General features: G+C 22.2%; 2 protein-coding genes across 6 annotated transcripts in view; both read right to left on the reverse strand.

The window, feature by feature from the left end:
• Nucleotides 1-13,006, reverse strand: part of LOC107071049 (very long chain fatty acid elongase AAEL008004) — a 36,956-nt gene extending 23,950 nt beyond the window's left edge. The window contains exon 1 of the mRNA XM_089174432.1: nt 12,701-13,006. The gene's annotated coding sequence lies outside the window, so the exon portion shown is untranslated. The remainder of the gene's footprint in view (nt 1-12,700) is intronic.
• A 1,098-nt stretch (nt 13,007-14,104) lies between these two features.
• The window catches only part of LOC107071050 (very long chain fatty acid elongase 7), a 36,998-nt gene continuing 23,108 nt past the window's right edge, over nt 14,105-27,994 (reverse strand). For all 5 annotated transcript variants that reach the window (XM_015329715.2, XM_015329716.2, XM_089174431.1 and 2 more), the window contains 4 exons: nt 27,776-27,966; nt 20,526-20,663; nt 20,000-20,242; nt 14,105-19,843 (listed from right to left, as the gene is read on the reverse strand). In XM_015329715.2, the coding sequence (XP_015185201.1) occupies nt 19,421-19,843; nt 20,000-20,242; nt 20,526-20,663; nt 27,776-27,966 (995 nt within the window). In that variant the 3' untranslated portion in view covers nt 14,105-19,420. The remainder of the gene's footprint in view (nt 19,844-19,999; nt 20,243-20,525; nt 20,664-27,775; nt 27,967-27,994) is intronic.

Here is a 27,994-nt window from a genome sequence, read left to right on the forward strand (position 1 = left end):
TTTTATTTTATTTACTACTCCCCTCACTTTTTATTAATAATTTTTGCTTTTTCATTTTCTCTTTTTTTTATACAATTTTATTTTTATTTTTTAATGAATTTTATTATTAATAATTTCTATTTTTTATTTTCTCTTTTTTTATGCAATTTTAATTTTATTTCATTCATTCTTTACACCTCTTTTAATTAATTTTCTTTTTTAATGAATTTTTTTTATTAACAATTTCTTTTCATTTATTTTCTCTTTTTTTATACAATTTTATTTTTATTTTATTCATTCCTGTAACCCCTTCTCCTTTTTTACTTTATTTATTTAATAACAATTTCTATTTTTTATTTTCTTTTTTTTTTATACAATTTTATTTTTATTTTATTCATTCCTGTAACCCCTTCTCTTTTTTTACTTTATTTATTTAATAACAATTTCTATTTTTTATCTTCTTTTTTTTATACAATTTTAATTTTATTTTATTCATTCCTTATCCCACTTTTTATTAATTTTATTTTTTAATGAACTTTGTTTTATTAATAATTTCAATTTTTTTTTTTTTTAAACAATTTTAATTTTATTTTATTCAATCCTCCTTCCCCACTTAACCCTTTCACGCAATAAGAAGCAAACGTTATGCAATTGTATCTACAAATTTTTCGAGTGAAATTGTAAGAGAAATTTTATTATTATTATTATTGTTATTATTAATTAACTCTTTTTATTATCCTCACTTTATAATTAAAATAAATTTCGATAAAATGCAAATGTAAACATATATATACATATATGTATATTGATATTGATATTTAAATGAATGGAATTTTGATATATAGAAAAAAAAAAAAGAAAAAAATTAATAATTAATAAAAAAAAGTTTATAATCTTACCAAAAGATCTCGAAGAAAGTTCAACGTAGAGAAAGAGAGATCCTTGATGGTATATGTGCGTAATAGATTGCCGTAATAATGACGATTTTATAAGAACCCGACAACGACTACTACTAACACACACACACAATTCGTTTTATACTCGTCAACACTATTGAAGAACGAGATTAACCGAATCGAACGTCGTCTACGAACGAGGAACTTTCTCCGTTTCTTTCTTCTTTTCAACTTTTATAATTTCCTCTCTCTCTCTCTCTCTCTCTCTCTCCCGTTATTTTCTCCTATTTTTTATTATTATTATTATTATTTTTTTTTTTATTATTATTAAACAATCACTAATTAATAATAATCGGAACAAATCACAAAATATTTTCGTGCAAATTTTTCCTTAAATACAAATATCGACGCGAAATACACAACGTAATTGTTTATAACAAAAAAAAAAAATAATAATAATAATAATAATAATAAAAAAAGAAAAATCAAGAAAATATCCCGAAAGGATTAGAGAGAGAGGTTAGAATGAAAACCAAAAAATTCAAAGTTATTGGTTTAAAAAAAAAAACGAAAACTTTTTTATAACTACATATATACATATATATTATATATATATACAGAAATGTACATATATGTATATATGTAAAATATACGCGCCGAATATGTAAACCGAGCGCGCAACTTGCAAACTGACGAGTTTGACGCCGGTGCATTGCTTTTAACTGAGCCGCCATGTTGGTACACACGAAACCCGTCCTCCAATTTATATACCTTTCACAGTGTGTCATACTTTTGTTACTGACTGTCTCTCAACATCATTTACCAAACTGTATCTTTTTATTGTGTTAAACATATAAATATATTATAATTTATATCATTATGGTATTTAATTAATAACATATATACATAATAATTACTATATATATAATTATATATTATAATTATTATATATATATAGCGAAATGACGTATTTGTACGTGATATATATAAAAGTATGTGTAATTAAATATAAATTTAACTTAATATACAAGTATAAGTGTTTTTTAATAGTAACTTATTATCATAATTATGTAATAAAAACAACACGATGCATTTTATTATTATTATTATTATTATTATTATTATTATTTTTATAATATTATTGTATTGTATAAAATATTTATATAATTTATATTATTTTTATATATTTATATTTTATTTATATTTTATTAATAAAAAATTTATTATACCAATTATATAAATATATTAATATATTATAATTATTATATAAATTAAATAAATATATAATATATTATAAATTATATATTATATAATATATAATAAATTATATAACATATATTATAAATAATAGATAATTATATATATATATATATATATATATATATATATATATATATATATATATATATATATATATATATATATACTAAATGACTATATTAAATATATTATTATTTTTTTATAATATTATTTCATTGTATCATACATTTATATAATTTATATTATTTTTATTATATTATATATATATATATACAATAAAATAATATAATAAATTATAACATTATTATATTATAAATATATTATATATATATATATAACAATGTTATAATTTATTATATTATTTTATTGTATTAAATATTTATATAATATATATTATTATTATTATATTATATATTTAAATTATTTTTATTATATTATATATTTGTATAAATTATATAATTATAATATATTATATATTATATTAGTAATATAATAATATAATTGGATATATTATATTAATTATGAATAATATAATAATATAATTTGGTAATATTATGTTATGTATATATTACTACATATTATAATTTTATACATGTATAAATATATAATATATTATATATTATATTAATAATATAATAATGTTATACAATTTATTATATTATTTTATTGTATTATATATTTATATAATATATATTATTTTTATTATAGAAGAAGTTTATTTTTCAGGTATACCCTTTTAGGGTGTTTATCCCGAAGTTCCCCCCTACATGTTCCTATAATTTTTATTATATTATATATTTAAATAATTTTTATTATATTATGTATTTGTATATATTTGTATAAATTATTAAATATTATATTATATATATATATAATATATTATATATTATATTAGTGATAATAATATAATTTGGTAATATTATGTTATGTATATATTACTACATATTATAATTTTATACATGTATAAATATATAATATATTATATATTATATTAATAATATAATAATGTTATATAATTTATTATATTATTTTATTGTATTATATATTTATTTAAGATAAATTATTTTTATTATAGAAGAAGTTTATTTTTCAGGTATACCCCTTTAGGGTGTTTATCCCGAAGTCCCCCCTCCCTACATGTTCCTATAATTTTTATTATATTATATATTTAAATAATTTTTATTATATTATGTATTTGTATATATTTGTATAAATTATTAAATATTATATTATGTATATATTACTATATATTATATGAAAAATATAATAATGTTATAATATTATTAATATTATTATTATTATTATTGTATTTATTAATATATTCAGTTTTATTTTTCCTCATCTTTTATCTCTGTTTATTTTTTTTTTTATTTTGTTAATTGGCTGTCTCTTCGAATATAATTCATTAGATTAATTATGTTTCTTAAAGTGTTGTAATAGAAGAAAAAAAATGAAACATAAACTTCATTGTAAAATAAAATATTACTTAATAATCATGACATAAGAATATTTTTATTTTATTTCTGTAGGAGTATAGTGTGTTATTAAGAAAAAAAGTGGAATTCGATTTATTTTTAATTCATTAATTCATCTTTTATGAATCCTTCAATTTTGTTTAATCGTACGTTGTATTATTATTCGATGAACAATTATTTTCTTTTTTTTCTTTTTTTTTTTTGAATAATTCTCATAATATCATTAAATCACGCGCATGTGCATGTGTGTTTGTGTGTGTGTGTGTGTGCGTATGTGTTTGTTTTGCAAAGAATAAAATGTTAAACAAATAAACCAACAAAAACACACTAATAATAGAATTTTTGTGCTAAAGGTCGAATTAAATTTGATCGATCGATTCTGAAAATAATAGGGAAAAAAAAATAAAAATAACACACACACGCACACACACACACACACACACACAAACAAGCTATTAAAGCAAGCAAGTAATCAGGAAAAAAATTTCTTTTATGCAGTTTTATATTTATACCTATTACTGTAATTTTATTGCACGATATAAATGTCTCCATCGATAAACATAATAATAACATTGTAATTTAAAGAAACATAAATTTATAAAATTGACTTAAATTTTTCCATACCATTCTTTTCACATATATTCAATAATTACAAACATTGTATTACATTTTTGTATTTTGCATTTCATTAATTTATAATCGAAGAACATTGACGTATATAAAAAAAAAAAATAAAATAAAAAAATATAAAAAAAAAAACACAAAAAAAAACCTCTGATAAAAAATTAAATAACTCAATTAGAAACGTTTGTGATTTTTTTCTTCTTTTTTTTTTTTTTTTTTCTTTTTTCTTTATTGGGGAATGTGAGAGAAGAATCCGAAGCTTTGAGGATACTGTTAGAATCATTTTTTTTTTATATATATATATACAATACATGATTAATTATATAAGATTTATAATATTTATATTAATATTAATATATTTCGTATTGTGATAAATGACACATCATTCAAAACGTTTCATTAAAAGACACAGACATATTTTTTGAAGAATTGTAAACCTAACACTTTTTGTGTCTTTCGTAAGAATTATTTCATATGTGAGAATAAAAATACCTTATATTGAATAATACAATATATATATATATATATATATATATATATATATATATATATATATATGTATATAAATTATATAATTATTAGTTATATAATAAATTAACAATATATTATATATGTATATTGTCAAGGGGAACGAACATGTATGGGGGGGCTTCAGGGTAAACACCCTAAAATGGTATACCTGAAATAAACTTCTTCTTCTTCTATATATGTATATTTATTATTTACTTATTTATTTATTATTATATATTATTATATTATTATTATATTTTTATTATATTATTATTACATTATTATTACATTATTATTTATTATATATTATTATTTGCATTTATTTATTATGATATTTATAATATTAATGATTGTATTAAGTTACTATATATATATTTATTTATTATTATATATTATTATTATATTATTATTTATTATTATTTATTTTGCATTATTATTTAAATATACATTAAATAATAATATATCTTTTATTATTTTCTAATTATAATATTAATTAATATATTAAATTAATATATATATTTATTTATCTATTTATTATGTATTATTATTTATTTTATATTATTATTTAAATTTATTTATTAATATATTAATATAATAATATAATAATTAAAATATTAATTATTATATTATGTTAAATTAATATACATTTAATTTAATAAATTATATAATATATATGTATATAAATAATATATGCAATAATAATGTTGTATGAAGAGTGGGGATTACCTGTTTAGAAGAATAGAAAAATATTTGATATTTTTTCAACTATAATATACCCATTATTATTATTATTATTATTATTGTAGTAAAAATATATTAAAAATCATCGTTAATCGTATTTATTCATTAAAATGATTATTTTCAAACTGATTTCGCAAATAGTACTTTCAAATTCACAAAGAATATATATTTGTATGTATGTATGTATGTATGTATGTACGTATGTATGTAGGTATAGTAATAGGAAGAGACATGAGTACGAGGTTAATGAAATTCATAGTTTAAACTACTAGAAGAAGTATATACACTTTTACTAATACTCAAGCAAGCTACATATATATATATATATATATATATATATATATATATATATATATATATACACTTTTACTAATACTCACTCGTATTATAAATTTAAGTATATTGTTTAAGAGATATAGTTAACGACGATTACGACGATCATCCTACTCTAAATTCTTCGTTCGAACGTATCGTTATTCGTATGAAGAAAGAAGAGAATTCCCTTTTGGATGACCTTGTCAATCGGTTTTTTATTTTTTTTTTTGTGCTTCTTTCTTTTTCCTTTTCTTTTCTTTTCTCTTTTTCTTTCTCTTTTTCTTTCTTTCTTTCTTTCTTTCTTTCTTTCTTTCTTTTAGCAGGCACGTGCGCAAACGTTTCAATCAAGAACACGATTTTTTTTCGTATGATGGTGAGAGTACAATTACTCATCGGTAGAATTGCTGAGATTATGGAATAGTCAAATAAAAAAAAAAATAAAATAAGGAAGGTTGATTTGGTACGTTGAAAAAACAAAAAAAATTTGTTGAATTTTGAATTCTATTTGATATGGAATATTTTAATTTGTATTTTTTAACCTTGCTATTAATTTGTTTGTTCACATTGATATTACTTGAGAATATTTAATTCATTTATTTATAACTTTTAATAATATATTTAATTATTTAAATATTATTATTATTATTATTATAAGCGAATATATATATAACTTTTATTATTCTTTGTTTTTATTTTTAGTTTGCAATAATATATTTATAAAAAAAACAAATAAAACAAGGAAGGTTGATATTTTACGTTAAAAACAAAAATTTATTGAATTTTGAATTCTATTCGATATTAAATATTTTTTTTTTTATTTTATAACCTTGCTATTAATATTTTTTGCCACCTTAATAATATTCGTGAATAGTTAATTATTTTATTATTTATTTTTAACTTGCAATAATATATATAAAAAAAAATAAAAAACAAGGAAGGTTGATATTCTACGTTAAAAATAAATAATTCATTGATTTTTGAATTCTATTCGGTATTAAATATTTTTTTTTATTATATAACCTTACTATTAATATTTTTTGCCACCTTAATAATATTCGTGAATAGTTAATTATTTTATTATTTATTTTTAACTTGCAATAATATATATAAAAAAAATAAAAAACAAGGAAGGTTGATATTCTACGTTAAAAATAAATAATTCATTGATTTTTGAATTCTATTCGGTATTAAATATTTTTTTTTATTTTATAACCTTACTATTAATATTTTTTACCACCTTGATATTACTCGTGAATAATTAATTATTTTATTTTTTATTTTTTACTTGCAATAATATATATAAAAAAAATAAAAAACAAGGAAGGTTGATATTCTACGTTAAAAATAAATAATTCATTGATTTTTGAATTCTATTCGGTATTAAATATTTTTTTTTATTTTATAACCTTCCTATTAATTTGTTTGTTCACTTTGATAATATTCGTGAATATTTAATTATTTTATTTTTTATTTTTAACTTACAATAATATATATAAAAAAAATAAAAGATAAGGAAGGTTGATATTCTACGATAAATATAAATAATTCATTGATTTTTGAATTCTATTCGATACTAAATATATTTATTTTATTGTTTAACCTTGCTATTTATTTGTTTGTTCACCTTGATAATATTCGTGAATATTTAATTATTTTATTTTTTATTTTTAACTTACAATAATATATATAAAAAAAAATAAAAAATAAGGAAGGTTGATATTCTACGTTAAAAATAAATAATTCATTGATTTTTGAATTCTATTCGATATTGAATATTTTTATTTTATTTTATAACCTTCCTATTAATTTTTTTTACCACCTTGATATTACTCGTGAATTGTTAATTATTTTCTGTTTTATTTTTACCTTGCAGAAATATATTTATAAAAAAAAAATAAAACAAGGAATGTTTCTATTAATATCTTATTTACCATACTTAATTATATTCACGAATAAATAATTTCTTTATTTTTAACTTCCAACAATATATAAAAAAAAAACAAAAAAACAAATAACAAAAACAAACCAATAAAACAGGAAATATTAGTTCCTCTTACATTAAAAAAAAAAAAAAAAAAAAAAAAAAAAATAAAAGCAAAAACAAAAACAAAAAAAAACAAAAAACAAATTCATTGAATTTTCAATCCAATTCAAAAGCAAGCAAAATTATTATCATCATCATCATTATCGTCATCACCTTGATTTTATTCGCGAATAAATTCATTTATTTATAAACTTCCAATAATAAATTGAATCATCTAATTATTATTATATATTATCATACAAAAAGAAAAACCATTAACAATTCGTGCTAGTGTATTATTAATGACCAAACATAAAGAAACAGAAAAAACCACACAACTTAATTGTTTATTCCAAATTGTCAGACTACTAATAATATCACATTGGAGGGTGGGAGGAAGGGAGGGAGGGAGGGAGGGTGGGAAGGAGTTTGAGAGGGAAAGGGGGAGTATTAAATCAAAGTACGACTTTGCAAAGAAGAATGACGAGACAAAACGTTGTTTAATCGAAGGCCACTTAACTTACACGATCAGAATACATAAAACAACAACTTCCCCAGAATTGTTCGTCAATATATTTTCAAGTATAATTTCAAATGCGTAAACGTTTTTCATAGTATTTTACATCGGGGGCCCAATTTTTTAACGAATTAAAATTATCATCTTCCTTTATCATTTATTATTTTTTGGTTCTTTTTCTATTCTCTTCTGTTGGGGTTCAACAACCTTCCTTGAACGTTCGAAATAATTTCGACTGAAAGGTAGTAGAAACGAGTTTTCATTTTATTTTATTTTTATTTTTATTTTTCTTTTCTTTTCTTTCTATCCTCATGTATTTATGATAAGTTAATTGCTGTATAGAAAGATTTAAGTATTATTTATAAATTATTTGAAATTTAATGTATTTTTGTGATATAAATCGACATTTCAAGGTTATTTTCATAAGAACAAGCGTAAAATCGTAAAAAGTGTATGTTTCACACTAACTCCGATGATTGTCCAATCAAAAATATCATCAAATGAGTTTTTTTTTATTTTTTTTTTATTTTAATTAATGAAGGATAACAAGTGTACCTTCAATTATTATTATTATTAGTCAATTTGTTGATATAATAATTTAATCGGAAAGGTACGAGAGGTATTTTTATTTCATAGCACTTTGGAATACGGATTTAAAAAAGAACAGGTTTAACCGTTATGAAGTGTGCATATGTGTGTGTGTATATATGTGTGTCTGTTAACCTCCCATAAGTAGGGTGATATTTGGTAGAAGTATAATCGAATACCTTCTAGAAAAAAAATCCTGATGCCATAAGATCCTCTTAACCTAATTTTCATCCATTTGTTTTTTTTTTCAAATATCAAATATATTATTTGTATATTTTTTTTTTTTTAATGTTAAATAATAATCATTTGAAAATATTATTTTCATTAACAGATGACTTGTAAATTAAAAAAAAAAATAAATAAATAATTAAATCAATAAATAAAAATAAAATCATACCTTAAACGTTTAATTTACAAAACAACATTAATATTAATTAGATGATACTAATAAAAATAAAAAAAAAATAAAAAAAAAAAATTACTTCTGCCAAAGTTCAAACAGTCATTTTTGCACAATTTTTTTTTTCTATGTCAGATTGAGAAATACTACATTTACAAAAAAAATTGTAATGGTCTTAAGTCAAAAGAATATTTCCTTCCCGGTGTTTTAAAATACATTTTTTATTTCATATTTAAATTGCTAATCGTAATGTTTAACCTTTCAACTGATAATATTTATATCGCCAGTAAATTAATTATGGATTTTAAAAATGTAATTCGGTTTAGTTTCCATTCAATGTATTAATTTATATTTTCTTTTCTTGTATTCTCTTTAATTAAGAGAAAACATTAAAAATAAAAAAAATAAATTAAATAATAAATATAAATATTTCGAATTTCTGTTGTTAAATAATTTTGTTTATGCAAACAATTACAAAAAGTGTAATATTTTAAATAACGTAATAACATTTTTATATAAAATTAACTCACAGTTACTTTTTAAAAGGTGAATATATAAATTATATTAAATAATAATAAATATTTAATTTAATTTTTATTTTTCTTATTTTTAAATAAAATATTAATTTTATTTAATTTTACTATTATTAAATGTGATTAATAAATTAATTAATATAATTAATATTATATTATAACAATTATTAATATTAAATATTAAATATTTAATTTAATATTTTTATTTTTTATTTTAAATAAATTATATATTTAACATTTTATATAAATTATTTTATATTTTATATATTTATAAATTTATATAATATTATAATTTATTATTGTAATAAATAATTTACATAATATAATGTTAATAATAATATTATTAATATATTTATATATTATTTACAATAAAATATTAAATAATTTTATTTTTATTAAATAATTAAATTAATAATAATAAATTATATAATAATATAATTTAATTATTATATTATAATTAATTTAACATAATTTATTATTTATATTATATTATATTAAACCTTTAATTAACCTTTAATTATTAAATGTAAATATATTTATATATATATAATTTAATTATTATATTATAATTAATTTAACATAATTTATTATTTATATTATATTATATTAAACCTTTAATTAACCTTTAATTATTAAATGTAAATATATTTATATATATATATATATATATATATATATATATATATATATATATATATATATATATATATAAAATAATTAAATAAAATTGATTTTTAAATTTAATTATAAATTTCAAATGTAATTTTAATAATACTATTGAATAATAATTAATTTAAATTATTATTAAATAACTGATTTAATAATACATTTGACTTATTTATTTAAAAGGTGAATAATTATACATTCTTTCCTGCTTCACTTTCCTTTCCTCTCCACTCTTATCCTCACCACCAAAAATGGTGAAAAAAAAAAAGAAAAAAAAATTCTGAAAATTCTCTAATACGTCATCATCATCATAATTATCAATCGTCATCGTTTTAATAATCGAGCAAATAATTATTTGCATACTAAGCATGAATTTCGTTTTGTTGAAGCAAGAAACGTGAAACGACCAAACGGGATATCTATTAATAGAAAATGACCAAGTTGAAAAATTTGAGTTCTATTTTAATCGCTGCTCGACGAACCTTACCAGACGTGTTTCAATCTTTTTCCAGTAAATTTGTTCGCGCCATTTTGCGATCTATCGATCAATCGATTGATCAATCGATCAATCAAAATTAATCCGTGCGAATCGATCAATCATGTCAATTTGCCTTTTCTTTTTTTCTCACATATATACATATATACATATATATATATATATATATATGTTTATTTCATAAAATGTGTTATTTTTGTAATAATATTTTGCATTAATGACATGTTAATAAAGAATTAAAACAAAATTTAAATATGGTCGTGCGATTATTACGAAGAAGCAAAAAAAAAAAAAAATAAGAAAATACATACCAAGTGTAGGAGACGCGCGCACGTACAAACATACAACACACACAACACGCACAAAAAATACACATACACACGCGTCAGCCTTTTTCTTTTGTATATATGTCCTTTTTCCTCCTCCTCCTCCTCTTCCTCCTCCTTCTTCTTTTTCTTCTTCTTATTCTTATTCGAAATAATATGACACAACAGCATCGATTAAATCCTTACCAGTTATTTAATATTCGACATTATTATAAATTATCAATTTATCCCATAAATATGATAAGGGATTATATTCTTACGAAAGGGGAGGGGAGGGGGGGATAAAAAAAAGAAGAACACGAAATAAACTTTTTTTTTTGCTTTTCTTTTTTCTTTTTTTATTTCTCGAAACGAGAGAAACGCGAAGAACGAACGAACTAACGAACGAACGAATGAAACAACTCACGTAGTACTTTTACGAACGACGAACGTTTGAATGAAAGGAACGGAATTTGGAACGCGTAAGCGCGCGCACGTTTATTTCACACTTCACACGACTAAATCATTTTCTAACCTACAATTGATTATTAGATAATTGAATAAAGATTAATAATATTTGTTAATTTTACATTTTGATTTTTTTATAATTACAAGAAAAATTTATGTTAAAAAAAATAAATCATTGGGCGGGGTTACCATATGATGATGATGATGATAGTTCGTGTGTACCTTGCTGTTGTTGTTGTTGTTTCGTATTTGTTTCTTTTACGTTATTCAATTTTTTTTCTTGATTTTTATTAAGATCTTTAAATTTATTATTTTAACCGATTAAACATTTAAAATTTTTAACATTGATATAACGATCGGTATGACAAAAAACACGTATGACATATATATATACATATATATATATATATATATAAATAATAAGATAAAGAATTCGTGCTGTCAAACAAAAACGTGATAATATTTAAATAATAACATTATATATTTATTATTTAATAAAACATTTAAAATTGCAATAGTAATAAGAGTACTTTAAAAACACTCGTCGTACAAGTGAAAATGATTTTCCATGAAGAAGTGAAAAAAGTAGGGGACATTAAATTTTGGCTCGGGTCGCGCGCATGCGCACATTCCTTCTAACCTTTATATCTTTTGTTTTTCTTGTTTCTTTTTCATTTTAATCTAACACAACAAATTTACGAGAGCACTGTGACAAATGAATATGAATTATGATTGATTGATTGATTGATAACACATTTATAAACACACTTACGAAACAATCAACAATGTCAGAATGTGATTGTCATTTAATTTGAAATAATTATTATTTTGTAATAAATGTAATAATTATCTATAAGATGATTGGATGATAGATTCCTAGTGTTATATTACCACGTGTCATTACCTTATTTCTTATGTTTAAGATGAGATCGATCTTCTTCCCCTTCTTCTCAAAGACTGAATTGATGTCAGAGTAACTAGTAACCCATTTTTAACCTCATCTTCTTATTATTCGTAGTTCTTCCTTTTTCCGATTAATCCACGTCGTCTTCGTCCTCTTTGTTTATAACTAAAGGTTCGTCGATTTAATATATGCACCATTTATTACAAGAAAATTCCAATTATTCCAACCAATAGTTTAGTAATGATCTAACCTTAACGTTTGGTGATAGAGAAGGATACATGAAAAAGCGCGGGATTACATTTTAAATTGATCTCTCGTCTACAGATGGCACCACTTATCATCGATTAATCGAACACCTGTATATCTCTACGTGTATCGAACAGCTGGTTATGAAGCTTAGTTTCTTTTGGCGCGTAATTCAAAATTTCGTCGATAAGATAACTAATTAACACCTGTATATATCGACGTATACCGAACAGCTGGTTACGAGGTTTAGTTTCTTTTGGCGCGTAATTCAAAATTTCGTCGATAGGATAACAAATAAACACCTGTATATATCGAAGTGTATCGAACAGTTGATTACGAAGCTTAGTTTCTTTTGGCGCGTAATTTAAAAGTTCGTCGATAAGATGAAAAAAATAAAATGCAGGATCGAGGAGAATAATCGTTAAAATTGTATTATATTAATTAATTGACGTAAAAATGAAATGAACAAGTCGTTCTTTTTAGCAACCATTGTACGAAACATGATTCATTTATTCGTATCTCTCATATATTTTTGATTATGAATAAAAATATAACTCCCAATAAATAAACTATAAATAAAATCTCTATTGAAACTTTTTTTGTTTTTTTTTTTTGTTCATTTACGAATGTTTTTCTCTTCTTATTATTTCAACTTTTTCTCATTCAACGATTCACTTTGTTATATTAATTAATTATTTCTCTTCCCCCTTCCCTTAATTTTTCCTAGATCATAATATATATATATATATATATGTAAATACGTAATCATTATACGTCTTTTATCTCACCTACCTATTTTTCTCAGCCATCTTTTTTTTTTTTTTTTCACATTCGTCCACATTTTCCAAAGGTGTAAAGAGAGACGACGAATTTGTTGAATTATTATTTTGTTTGTTCTTTTTACTTTTTGTTGTTATTGTTTTTTTTTTTTTTTTTTTTTTAAAGAAATGAGCTTAACAATTTTCTCACGTACCCATAATCTTCTTCAAAAGGTTTTTTTTTTCTACGTAATTATAATCTTTCATGTGATTAGCATAAACAGGACTTTCATAGCAAGCTCTCTCACTTTCACACACATTCTCTCTCTCCCTCTCTCTCTCACTCTCTCTCTCTCTCTCTCTCCCTCTCTTTCTCTTCCCGTAAAAATCTATCGGGAAATTGTCATTTCTTCAATCTTATTTTATTTTTCTTGAGCAATTCTCCTCAATTATGTACAAAAATATAATGAGAATCGATAACCGTGTTACAGTGTTCGTATTTTGTTTGTTTTTCTTCTTTTTTTTTTAACATTAGGTACGCGACAATAGATAGACGCATGCAACACAACCGTCCATTCAAACTTTCAGCTCTTCTTAACGCCATTTTTACTCTGAACCCCATAATGATAGACGGTGGTCGGTCGGTCGCCCTGGGATAATTCGAATATATATCGCGCCGATATATTTTATTTTTACTTCCTTCTTTCATTTTTCATTCATGTTTGTTTGTTTGTTTGTTTGTTTTTTTTTTAATTCATTAAATGACGTTCATTATCGTAGATTAATTCTAAAATTTGTTTTATTATAATCATTTTTTAATTAACGTATACCACACTTCCATTTTACTTTTTGTTGTTTGTTGTTGTTGTTCATCTTCTTCTAATTCTTCGTTTTTTTTTATTTTTATTCATTCCTTTCTTATGTACAAAGATTATCATTTAACTCGTGTTTTATTTTGTTTTGTTTTTTTTTCTTTCAATTTTCTACAAAGTTGAGTTTGCCACCCCTTCTATTCTTAACCCTCGTTTGCGCTTAACATTCTGCAATTCCCACCCCAACCCCCACACACATCCCTCTGCGCGGGTTACATTTCTTTAGTTTTAATTTTTATTTTATTTATTAATTTATTCATTTATTTTATTTAATTTTAATTTATTTATTTTGTTATTAACTAGAATAAGAACACAAGACACGCGACACCGTCAATCTTTTTACGACACGACATTTTGTTTTTGTTTTGGTTTCTGTGTTTTTTTTTTTTTAAATTTATTTTAATTTAATTTCGCATTAGTCGCCAAGATTTACGGGCGTAAAGTAAATTCCATTTGTGCCTACTTATTTAGCAACAATTCTTTCTTTTTTTCTCTCTCTCTCTCTCTCTCTTGTCCTTTTTTGTTTTTATTAAGTATTTATTTATTTATTTATTTATTTATTACAATAAACTTTACTTCTTTCTTTTTTTTCTTCTTTTTGCGACTAGTTCTTTCTTTCTTTCTTTCGCAGCTTTTTAAATGAATTTATTTATTCGCACGAATATTTTTTTATCCCCCATCGTGAAACAATAAAATATTCAATTACAAAAAAAAAACCATACACATACACACACACACATATACGTACATACACACATCTCTGTTCAAAATCATTTTATCTATCCATTTTATTTTTTTAATTTTTTTTCTTCTATGAACTTTCAAAATAATCCTTTCGAAGGACTATTTATTTATTTATTTATTATATGTGCGCGCGCTCGTATTTGTTTTTTTTTCTTCTTCAACATGCGAAGCTTGTGTTATTTTTTTATTATTTATTGTTTGAGAAAACAAAACAAAACAAAAAAAGCCATTTTTTTGTGCCTCAATTTTTTTCCTAAATTCTTTTTTTTTTTTGCACTTCCTTTGCCTCTGCACTATAAACAATTTATTTATTTATTTATCATTCCTTCTCTTTCTCTTTTTCTATTTCTTTCTGGTGTGTAATACGTGAAATTTATTTAAAAAAAAAAAAACAAAAAAAAATAGAAAAGCTTATACCAGATGTCGACAGTCAAATGTGTTCAAAATTCGATTTTACTTTTTTTTCCCATTTTTCTTCTTCTTCTTCTTAAACATTTCGTCCTACTCTAATATTATTATTATTATTATAATTATTATTATTATTTCTCTCTCTTTATATCTCATAAAAAAATGCAGTTTATATTTATGAACACTAGTGCATAGTAAAAAAAAAAAAAAGAAAAAAACAATTTTTAAGGATGTGCACTTTAATCATTTAAAAAAAAAAAAAAAAAATATATATATATATATAATAAAAGTCACGTGATAAAAAAATAATATATATATATATATATATATATATATATATATATATATATATATATATATATATAAAATAATAATCAATGAGATTTTATGTTAATCACCTAAGACCATCAATATCCAATTACGTAGAAAAAAAAAAATTGGTTCAATCAAAAATGATTTTGCTTTGATATAAAAAAGAAAATAAATTAGCAAATAAAATACAAAATAAATCCAAAGTTATACACGTATGTGTGTGTGTGTGTGTGTGCTCCTATGTATATTCTTTTTTTATTTTTTTTTATTTATCACATTTCTCTTTTTATTTGTTGATACTACTTTTTTTTTCATTTAAGAAACGTATCTATTTTTTTTTTTTAAAGATTGAAGAACGTTTTAACAACACGTTGATCGATAATTCGTTAATCTTGAAGTGCACGATTTATATTTTCCTTCCTCATTCGTTTTCTGATTGATAAATAGATTAAAAAAAAAAAAAATAAAATCATACACACACACTCACACACAAACGTCACTTAGTAGATAGATAATTTCGTTAATTCTTATCCGATCACGTTTTCTTTTTTTTTTCTTTTTCTTTTTTTTTAACAACGTTTTATTATTTCACAAAAATTTGATTAACGCGTATACATGCAAAACACGTCTCACGTGTAATAAAATGAATCTTTTTCAATATACATATATATATAAATCAATAATAATAATAAAAAAACAATTAAAAAAAAGAAAAAATGAGAATATCGCACGTTTTCATTTTAAAGTTTATACGATTCATATATCTATATATATATTTAATAAAACAAAATACGAAAATATTATCTCGTGTTTTGAAAATGAAATTTTGAACGATGAAACAGGTACGAAGATAGGATATGTGGTGTAACGTTAATAACGCACGTGCAATTTAAAAAAATAAAAAATAATAATAATACATAAAAAAAAATAAAAAAAAAAAAAAAAAACCAAAATCAAAATACTACGTAAGTACGAAGTGTGAAAGATAGAAAGAGAGAGAGAGAGAAAAATAATAATAATAAAAGTGAATCAAACATCACATTGAGTGGACCAAAAAGTGTATATTGTCGTTTTTCAAACCCTCACAAATTCAAACAAATTAATCTTTCAAAACAAGTTTTATTTTTTTTATTATTATTATTAATCAATAATTTAATTAATTAATCACGTTATCAACAATCTTTTCTTTTTTTTATCTGATATACAAAAATTTTTAATCATCAATCAGTTGTTTCATTTCAAATATTAGAAATAATTTGACATGCGTAGTAACGACGCCATTACTTTTCGGTCCCCCTAATACAATCTCGCAAAAACAATATCTAATTTCTCTCTCTCTCACTCTCTCTCTCTCTCTCTCTCTCTCTCTCATCATCATCAATCGGATTTGTTTGTTTTCTTATTTTCTTTTTTTGTTAATTTTTCTTTTTTAATATTTTTTTTTGTTAGTTAATATTCTATCAGCGACTTAAATCGAACGATTGAAAATTTCCATTGAAAATAGACAACCCCCCCACCCCTCCCTTCCCCACCCTACTCACCCCTACCCCCACCTCACACTAAGGGCACCTTTTCTAATATCGCATATATATTTTTTTTTAATTTTCTTTTTTCTTTTTTTTTCTTTTGTGTGTTTTATATAAGAAAAACGGTATAGTAACTTAGAACCAGCACCCTATTCGCGTATGCTAGGAGGACCCTGAAAGGGTTTACCCAGAAGAACAAAAGGGACCCTAACCCCACCCTCAAGAATGCGTATATATATTATATTTTTTTTCCCCCGATATTGTTAAGGGTCCCAATTTAAATGTACGCGCGCACCACGCAAAGGGCAAACGCTTAAATTCTATGACGAACACCAAAGCCTTTGAACACAATAAGGGCGATAGAGAGACGCGGACAAGACGACGAATATGATTATGATGATGATGATTATGATTATAATGATGATGATGTTGATGATGATCATTTCAATGACGATGAAATTAAATGTGATGTGGAGTTGATTTTTTTTTGTTTCTATGGAAATGTATGTTTTAACGTCTATGTCACTACGTGTGTCAAGTGTTGTTTGTTGTTGTTGTTGTTCTTAAGTGTTTAAAGGGGCGTATCATTTGTTCTTTTTTTTTTTTTTTTTAAGTGTATGGTCCGTGTAAATGTATTTTAAGTTTTTAAGGATCCCCTCCCACCCATCAACCCCCACCCTCTCCCTTTTTTTTTACAAACCATAATACCATTAAATCACATATAAAACAATGTCGCACGTATTTTTCATGTTGCTGATGCTACTTTGCTAGGCACATGAGTCCACGTGCAACGGATAAATTATTATTACAAATATAAAAGAAAAATGGAAAGAACTCTTTGTTTAAACAATTACCACCAACCCACATGGGACTAATAAATAATAATTATTATTATTTATTATTAAATCTTTTTTCAATTTGTTCTTTATGGTTCCTTCCTTTTTTTTTCTTTTCTTTTCTTTTCTTTTCTTTACTGTTTGTTTCTTTGAATTACTTAAATATTGTGCGCGTTTCGTTTAGAATCCGCTCTGCCTCCTCTCTCGGACACACACACACACACACATTTATATCTTATTATTATTATTATATTCGTATCCATTTATTTATTTAATTATTTGATAATATCCGTAGTCCTTTTCATTAATTATATCTTCGAAGAAAATATTGTTTTCCTAAACAGAACAACCAACTTTCCTGTCAGCCATTTTCCTTCAATTTTTCTTTGATTCAGACACTTAGGGTTGTTTGTTGGTTGACAGTTGTGGTGTCACATCAAATTAATATGAAAAAAAAAAGGTTATTTTTATTTTCTACGGGGGGTAAATGTGTGAAAAAAAAAGAATAAAATAACAAAGATAAAGACTTGTAGCAAAGAAAATAATTGTACACGTTGTTTCTTTCTTTTTTTCTTTCTCTTTCTCTCTTTCTCTCTCTCTCTCTCGATGAATCTTCGTATACGAGGGACTAGTTTTATCTCTCTCATCTTTCGTGAAAAATTGTCTAATTCATTCATAGTTATATTTTTCTATCTCTCTCGCTTTCTTTTTCTTTTTTTAAATATTTTTTTGTCTATGTTGTCTTTGGTGGACACTATGTGCGATTGTTTGGCAGCGACTGTCACATTTCATCGTCATATTTTGTTTTGTATAATTGGCGTCAATGCGAATGATTATTATTATTATTATTATTATTATTATTATAATTATAATTATTATTATTATTAATATTCGCATTTAACGGAATGTAAAATAATTCTATGAGGCGAGCGGATGTTGATGATCTTACATGTCTCGAAGAAATAATTAATTTATCATTATTATTATTCATCATCATCTTCGAGATGGTGGCACGACCCTAAGCGAGCTTTTTCTCAGTGTTGTTGTTAGCCACGTAACCGTTGTTTGTACCATTGCTGTAACAACTGTTGTACTCTTTGTTATAAATAGTTGCATACGTTGATATACCATTTTGTTTCGATTTAGTTGTATGATTATGATGATAATCTTCTAATATTGGCATACAAGCACCACCACCATTGTTGTTGTTGTTACTTGTTCCATTTGCTGTTGCTGTTGTTTTTGTTGTTGTCATGCGACGATTATTACTACTACTCCTAGCATTTGTTTTTCCAATGGTATATTTCATTTTATAAAAGTCTGAGAAAAGACCGAAGAATAAAAATCCATGTAGACCTATCCAAATCATGAAACTTCGTGGATAGTCGCAATCCGTGAAGAGTAATTGGAACTGGTGCATCATGATCAATACAAACTGCACCTGAAAACAGAAGAAAAAGAGAGAGAAGAGAAAGAGGGAGGAATAAATGAACAAAAAACATAATACAATCAAGAATATTACATTATGATACAATGAATTTGAAATAAATAATTTAATGTGTATATTATATTTGATATTGTGTTCATTTATATTTACCATTTGTAATGTTGTTAAATATTTCTTCCACCATATATATTTTTGATAACGCGGTCCCATTGCTGCAACCATGTAATAGAAATACATGATTATGTGGACGAATGTGTTCAATAGAGCGAAAAATGTACTATGACCACCCGGCGCAAACTTCATTCCCATCCAGACGGAAAATGGCATAACACCGTGGTGTATCACGTGAAGGGTGGACACGTGCTGATTCTTTTTTCTCAGGATAAAGAATAACTGTTGAAAGAAACATTTTCAATTATTATCTCATTCTTTTTTTTTTTTTTTTTAACTTATCATTCAAATTACTGCGATAAATATTACTAATATTTGAGGTTATGATTATCTAACATTAATGGACAATTGTACACGTGCATTGATATCTTTGTATTACGTGAAACAAAGTTTTTAAAATGTTATTTGCAAATATTTGATAAACCATGTTATTTTATTTATCATAATAATTAATTTTTGATATATTTTTCATTCTTTTTGTTAAATATTTAGATTGTACTCTTACCGTATCGAAGAATTCGGTGAATTTACTGAAGTAATACCACCAACATGTATTCGCCATCCTGAGTGCTAAAGGATTGGTTGAGTAATCGACTGGTTGACAACGAAAGCTGTACCCTCTCGCCCAACCACTCATCAAATACTGAAAACAAATATTTTTATATTTATTTATTTAATATTAATTAATATTCTATTATTGCTTTATTAGAACAAATTTAAACAATCAAGTGTACAGCATTTAACAATTTTAATAAGTTTTAAAAATTAAACTTGTGTTAGAGTCAACCCTTCACTTGCAACAGCTGCAGATGAAGATGAAGAAAAAAATGAAGAAGATGAAGAAGAAGATGAAGAAGATATTACAATTAATGTTCTATTATAATTTCATTAGAATAAATTTAAACAATCAAGTGTACAACAATTTTGTTGAAAATTAAAATTGTGTTTGATGCAACCCTTCACTTGCTACAGCTGCAGATGAAGATGAAGAAGACAATGAAATAGAAGGTGAAGATGAAGAAGATATTATAATTCATATTATATTTTTGTTTCATTAGAACAAATTTAAACAATCTAGTGTACAATAATTTTGTTGAAAATTAAACTTGTGTTAGATACAACCTTTCACTTGCTACAGCTGCAGATGAAGATGAAGAAGATATTACAATTAATGTTTTATTATGATTTTATTAGAACAAATTTAAACAAACAAGTGTACAACAATTCTGTTGAAAATTAAACTTGTGTTAGATGCAACCCTTCACTTGCTACAGCTGCAGATGAAGATGAAGAAGACAATGAAGAAGAAGGTGAAGATGAAGAAGATATTACAATTCATAATATACTTTTGTTTCATTAGAACAAATTTAAACAATCAACATATGTACAACAATTTCATTGGAAATGAAACTTGTATTAGATGCAACTTTTACTTGCTACAGGTGCAGATGAAGATGAAGATGAAGAAGAAGATATAGGATGATATAGTAAAAAATGATTTAATAGAAAGTAACTAGCATGAGTTTTAGGTCACCATATGACAACCAAACAACATTACAACTACCACGATATATATCTTATGTATATAAATACATACACACTAACATATTCAGTTTAGAATATGGTGTATGTAAAATGTTTCAAAGAGACACGCCTTATATACTACTCCGTTTTCACATCAGTCGAACTATCAAAGAGATATTAATCCTTTGCTCACTGATTGTCGTTAGACAAGAAGAAATTGTCGGTCACTATGTACTTTTAATACTCAAACCTAACCTAACCACCCAACCTTTCTTACCATCACACTCTTACCTAGACGACTAACCCAAAACCAAAAGGTTTACCCCCTTCTCCCACTACTTCATCTTCCTATCCCTGACTCACTTTCTCCTTTCTTTTTTATTTTCTTTCTTTTTTATATCAAGCCACCCCTCAAAGCTTTCTCAACGTCCCCTAACAACATCGATCGAATCTTTGGCGAATAATCAGAGCACATGGCCTGAATAAACGACCATCACATTTTCTACTTTTTCTTATTCTTTTATTTTTCTTCATCAATTGCAATCTTATTGTTTTTTTTTTTAAATATGAACAATAATTTATAATTCTATACATTTTATTAAAAAATGTTTTCTCAAGCTTCTTGTTGTTATGGTGTTTCATGAGAAAATATAATTTGAAATGTTTAAATAATTTAATTGAATTGATTGATTTGATCAAACATTTGTAAAAGGTAAAAAAAATGGGGGTTGAAATTTTGCAAACAATTGTTATGTGTATTGGGGTTGTCTGAAAAGTTCGTGCCGATTTTCGATAGATGGCATTACAGTTCTTTTGATAAAAAAAAAAAACCTGAAAAGTTCTCGAAACACGAAATTTTAAAGTTATTATATTTATTTATTATATTTATTATTATATTAATAATTATATTAATAATTATATAAATATGTTCATATATGTAATATTTAATTTTAATATTATATTTATATTAAATTAATTTATATAATTAATATATATATATATATTACAATATATATTACTATTTATTACTTTATTATTTAATTTATTATTTAATTATTAATAATACTTATTATTATTATAATATATAATATATATAATATATGTATATATATTAATAAAAACTATAATGTTTTAATTTATATAAATATTATATATTTTTTTATATAATAATATATGTAAATTTAATAATTAATATACATTTTCTATTATAATTTAATAATGAATTAATAATTTAATATAATTTATAGTTATATATATATATAATTATAAAAACAATATAATAATATATAACAAAACAAAAACTGAAATAAGGTTGCATCTTCCATCTTCAGTCAAAATCGGCACGAACTACTTTCAGGACAACCCGATAAAATTATTATTATTTTTTTTTTTAATTAGGTAACATAACGTGTGGTTACCTATACAATTAAATACAATTAATACAATAATCGATTGTTATTTAAATTAACAGTAGAAATATGTCATATTGTATTTATCATTAAGTTGATTAATCTAATACTTAAAACACTTCAATATAACATATGATATATATATATATATATATATATAGAATGATGGTTTGATATAGAAATCAAATAAAACAAGTTAATGAAGAAATGAATTTTTTTGTTTGAAAGTATCAGCTGTTTCTTGGATAACGAAGTGATAAATTCGTTCGATGACACATGCGGTTTCATTTTATTTCAACGAACAAGCGATAAACATGACTCATAACTATATGTCTATCAAAAGATATATATATATATATATATGTGTGTGTGTGTTTTAGTATTAAAGCTGAGAAAATCATTTGATTCTTCAAATCATTATTTTTACAATCTGTAAAATAACTGACGTATGTAAATTATCGTAAGATACTCTTTATCGCACGTGTGACATTTTTTTTCTTTCTTATTTTTTAAATGCCGACCTAAATTCCAACATAATCATCACACGTATATTTGTTATTAATAATTTTATACAGAAGCACGGTTCTTTTTCTGTTTGTTTTGTTTTGTTTTTTTAAATAACCATATTGTTTTTTTTTTTCGAATGTGAATGACGAAAGTAGACATTTTTGTTTATTATTATAAATTATTTATTTTATTGAAAATAATAAAATATTATTAAATAGCTTTTATGAAATAATTAGGCTAATTATTTAAAAAAAAAAATAAATTTCGATTAGGTATTTTTTATAGTAAAAAAATTGTCAATTAAAAGTAGTTCATCAATTGGTCAAGAATATTAACACACACACACTCACACAAATATTTGAAATTTAATTGAAACAATTTTATATATATACATATTATAGAGAGAGATTGAGTTATAATTATAATATAAAAAATAAATTTAATATAATATAATAAATATAGATAAGATAAGAAGTTTATTTCAGGTATACCCTTTTAGGGTGTTTACCCGGAAGGCCCCCCCTACATGTTCGTTCCCCTTTACAATGTACTTAATTCTAATTATGCCCTAATATAATATTAGCTATTAGTAAATATAATAAATATAATTTAATTAAATAAATTTATTATAATATAATAAATATATTTTAGTTAGATAAATATTATAGAAAATAATAAACGCAATTTAATTAAATAAATATAAAATAAAATAATAAATATAATTTAATTAAATTAAATAAATTTAATATAATATTATAATAAACACAATTTAATTAAATAAATATAATAGTAAATACTAAAGACAATTTAATTAAATAAATATAATGTTAAATAATAAATACAATTTAATTAAATAAATTTAATATAAAATAAGAAATATATTTTCATTATTTAATGATATATTTATATAAAAATTTGTATTTAATTTTGTTATTTTGAAAAACAAAGTTTTCACTTTCATCAATAGGGCCTTTTAAATATCAACAAGATAAACAGTTTTACTCGTGTCGTATTACGATCGACACCTTTTACCTTTTTCTCTCTCTTTTCATCTTACTTTACACTCGATCGAAAACAGCTCCAGGCTGCTATTGAATAGTTTTTTCTTTTTTTTTTTTCTTTTTCTTCTTGTCAAACTCAAACGATTCTACGGAAAAAGCAACGTCTATTTTCGGTATCGAATTGTCATGACAACCAGACATACTAAACTACTTTTTATGTTTCACTTTCAAATCATTTTTTTTTTACTTTATTTTATTTTTTTTTGGAATATATTAAACTATCTGTTTATTCGGAATTGAGTTATTATTTTGAAATTATTACCCATTATTTAAATAATTAATTATAGGCTGACAGGAACTGACTATCAGAACCCACTTGTTTCATTCTTATACTAAATCATTTATTTTTTAATAAGTTTACATATTTTATTTAAACAAAATATATATAGAAATGAATATATTAAATTGTTATTTATTTATTGAGAATTGAATTTTATTTTTAAATTATTACCCATTATTTAAATAATTAATTAAAGTCTGACAGGCTGACTATCAAAACCCACTTGTTTCATTCTTATACTAAATCAATTATTTTATGCTAAGTCACATTTTATTTTAAAAAATATATATACATGTTCAAATGATTATATGAACTGTTATTTATTAATTAAAAATGGAATATTATTTTTAAATTATTACCAATTATTTAAATAATTAATTAAAGTCTGACTGGAACTGACTATCAGAACCCACTTGTTTCATTCTTATACTAAATCATTTATTTTATGCTAAGTCACATTTTATTTAAAAAAATATATATATACATGTTTAAATGATTATATGAACTGTTATTTATTAATTAAAAATGGAATTTTATTTTTAATTTATTACCAATTATTTAAATAATTAATTAAGGGCTGGCAAAGGCTGACTATCAAAACTCACTTGTTTCATTCTTATACTAAATCATTTATTTTATAATAAGTCACAAATTTTATTCAAACAAAATATATATATAGAAATGAATATATTAAACTGTTATTTATTTATTAAAAATTTAATTTTATTTTTAAATTATTACCAATTATTTAAATAATTAATTAAAGTCTGACTGGAACTGACTATCAGAACCCACTTGTTTCATTCTTATACCGAATCATTTATTTTATAATAAGTCACACATTTTATTTAAACGAAATATATTTATATATCTAAATGAACATGTTAAACTGTTATTTATTTATTGAAAATTGAATTTTTTTGTTTTAAATTATTACCAATTATTTAAATAATTAATTAGCAACTCACATGTTGAAATGCTCATTATTTCGTATCATCTATTCATTATAAGTCAAATCTAAATATCTATTATCATTGTTTAAATGCTTTTAATTAATTTATTCGATTTAAAGGCGTTAAAAGTTAAGTGCTTTTATATTTTACGACTTAAATAAAAAAAAAAAAAAAAAAAAAAAACTTTATACCATTGACCCAGTTTTCTTTCAGCAAACGCGTGGGCTTTAAAATTACTCACATATAATTAAGATCGTATCGATGAATTTGACGAGCTTTTTACCTGCGTCTGTATATGTATATATATATACGTATATGTATATGTATATGTATGTGTATATGAGACCTAACTACCATTATATATACACGTGTGTATTATTCAAAATTCTTTACTTATTCTTTGAAAACAAAATAGGATTTACATAGATTTCGAAGCAAAGATTGTAAGCAAAGTACCACACACAGGTATAAACAAAATACCAACATAATACTATTAATAACGAACAATTAATTATTTATCACGTTAATTAAATGTAACTCGATTCTCAACGATAATATTTTAGTTCAAACAAATGAGAAAGAAAAATGTCACTTGTATATGAATTTAATCTGTAAATCATAAGATTACAAATATCATAAATCTAATCGCGTTTGTATAGTTTTCATTTGTAATTCAATCAAAATAGGACTACCCCCACCCCCTCCCCAATCTATTGTCGTAAGCAATGACGTCATTGCTAGAAAAAATATATATATATATATTTACGACAAATAACGAGCTTGGAATATTTATTAGATATTAACTGCAATCATCTATCATATTATTTCTTTTGAATCCTTTTATTTTATTTTAATTTGATTTAATAATATTTTATTTTATATATAATATTTTTTTATAATTATTAATTTGATTATGAAAAAAAATTATATAAAATATTTATTATAAATTATGTATTTTATATTACTTTTAATTTATTATAATATTTTATTTTATATTTAATTTGATTTAATAATATCTTATTTTATTTCAATTTTTTAACATTAATTTTAATTTAATTTAATTTAAATTAATAATATTTTATTTTATATATAATATTTTGTATTATTAATTTGATTATAAAATTATATAAATAATTCATTATAGATTGTATATTTTATATTAATTTTAATTTATTATAATATTTAATTTAATTTAATAATATTTTATTTTATATTTAATTTAGTAATATTTTTTTTTATATATGATATTTTTTATTATTAATTTAATTATAAAATCATATAACTTATATATTATAAATTATATATTTTATATTAATTTTAATTTATTATAATATTAATATTAATTTTAATTTAATTTAAATGAATAATATTTTATTTTATATATAATATTTTGTATTATTAATTTGATTATAAAATTATATAAATAATTTATTATAGATTGTATATTTTATGTTAATTTTAATTTATTATAATATTTAATTTAATTTAATAATATTTTATTTTATATTTAATTTAGTAATATTTTTTTTATATATGATATTTTTTATTATTAATTTAATTATAATATCATATAACTTATATATTATAAATTATATATTTTATATTAATTTTAATTTATTATAATATTTTATTTTATTTTATATTTATTTTAATAATTTTTTTATTTTAATTTAATAATAATATTTCTTTTCATCTGTTATTTTTTATTTTATTAAAATTATTTTAATAGAAAAAAATCATTTAGTTCCTAATGATCAAATAATTAAAATACAAATGATGTACATAATCATACTTTGTTTACTATTCCAAAAAAAAAAAAATAAAAAATAAAATAAAATAAAATAAAAAATAATGTGATGATTAATCGAACATTTTAGAAAATACTATAAAACAAATGATTAATCTTTTAATATTTTTTTAGAATTATGTTTTTTGAATCATACCACCCCCTATGTTTATATATTCAGTTATTGTTATATGTATACAATATATATATATATATAATAATTAAATGTACAAACCTCATAGAAGATCCACGTAGAAAAGAGGGTCTGTACGAGATTGTAAACAATAAGTATACGTCGAAGATCGAATGGTTTTCTATTTTCCATCAATTTTGGTCCTATTACTTTACTAAAGTATGCGTAAGACAGACATATGGCCATTGTGGGAAAAGGGCTGCTCATCATAATCCAATCATTTACCCTAGGATCTGAAACAATAATAACAATATCATCAAT

The sequence above is a fragment of the Polistes dominula genome, unplaced genomic scaffold, assembly GCF_049000335.1.
Source record: "Polistes dominula isolate Pdom_NZ unplaced genomic scaffold, Pdom_raw_medaka contig_83, whole genome shotgun sequence".
In the NCBI taxonomy this organism is placed as follows: Eukaryota; Metazoa; Arthropoda; class Insecta; order Hymenoptera; family Vespidae; genus Polistes; species Polistes dominula.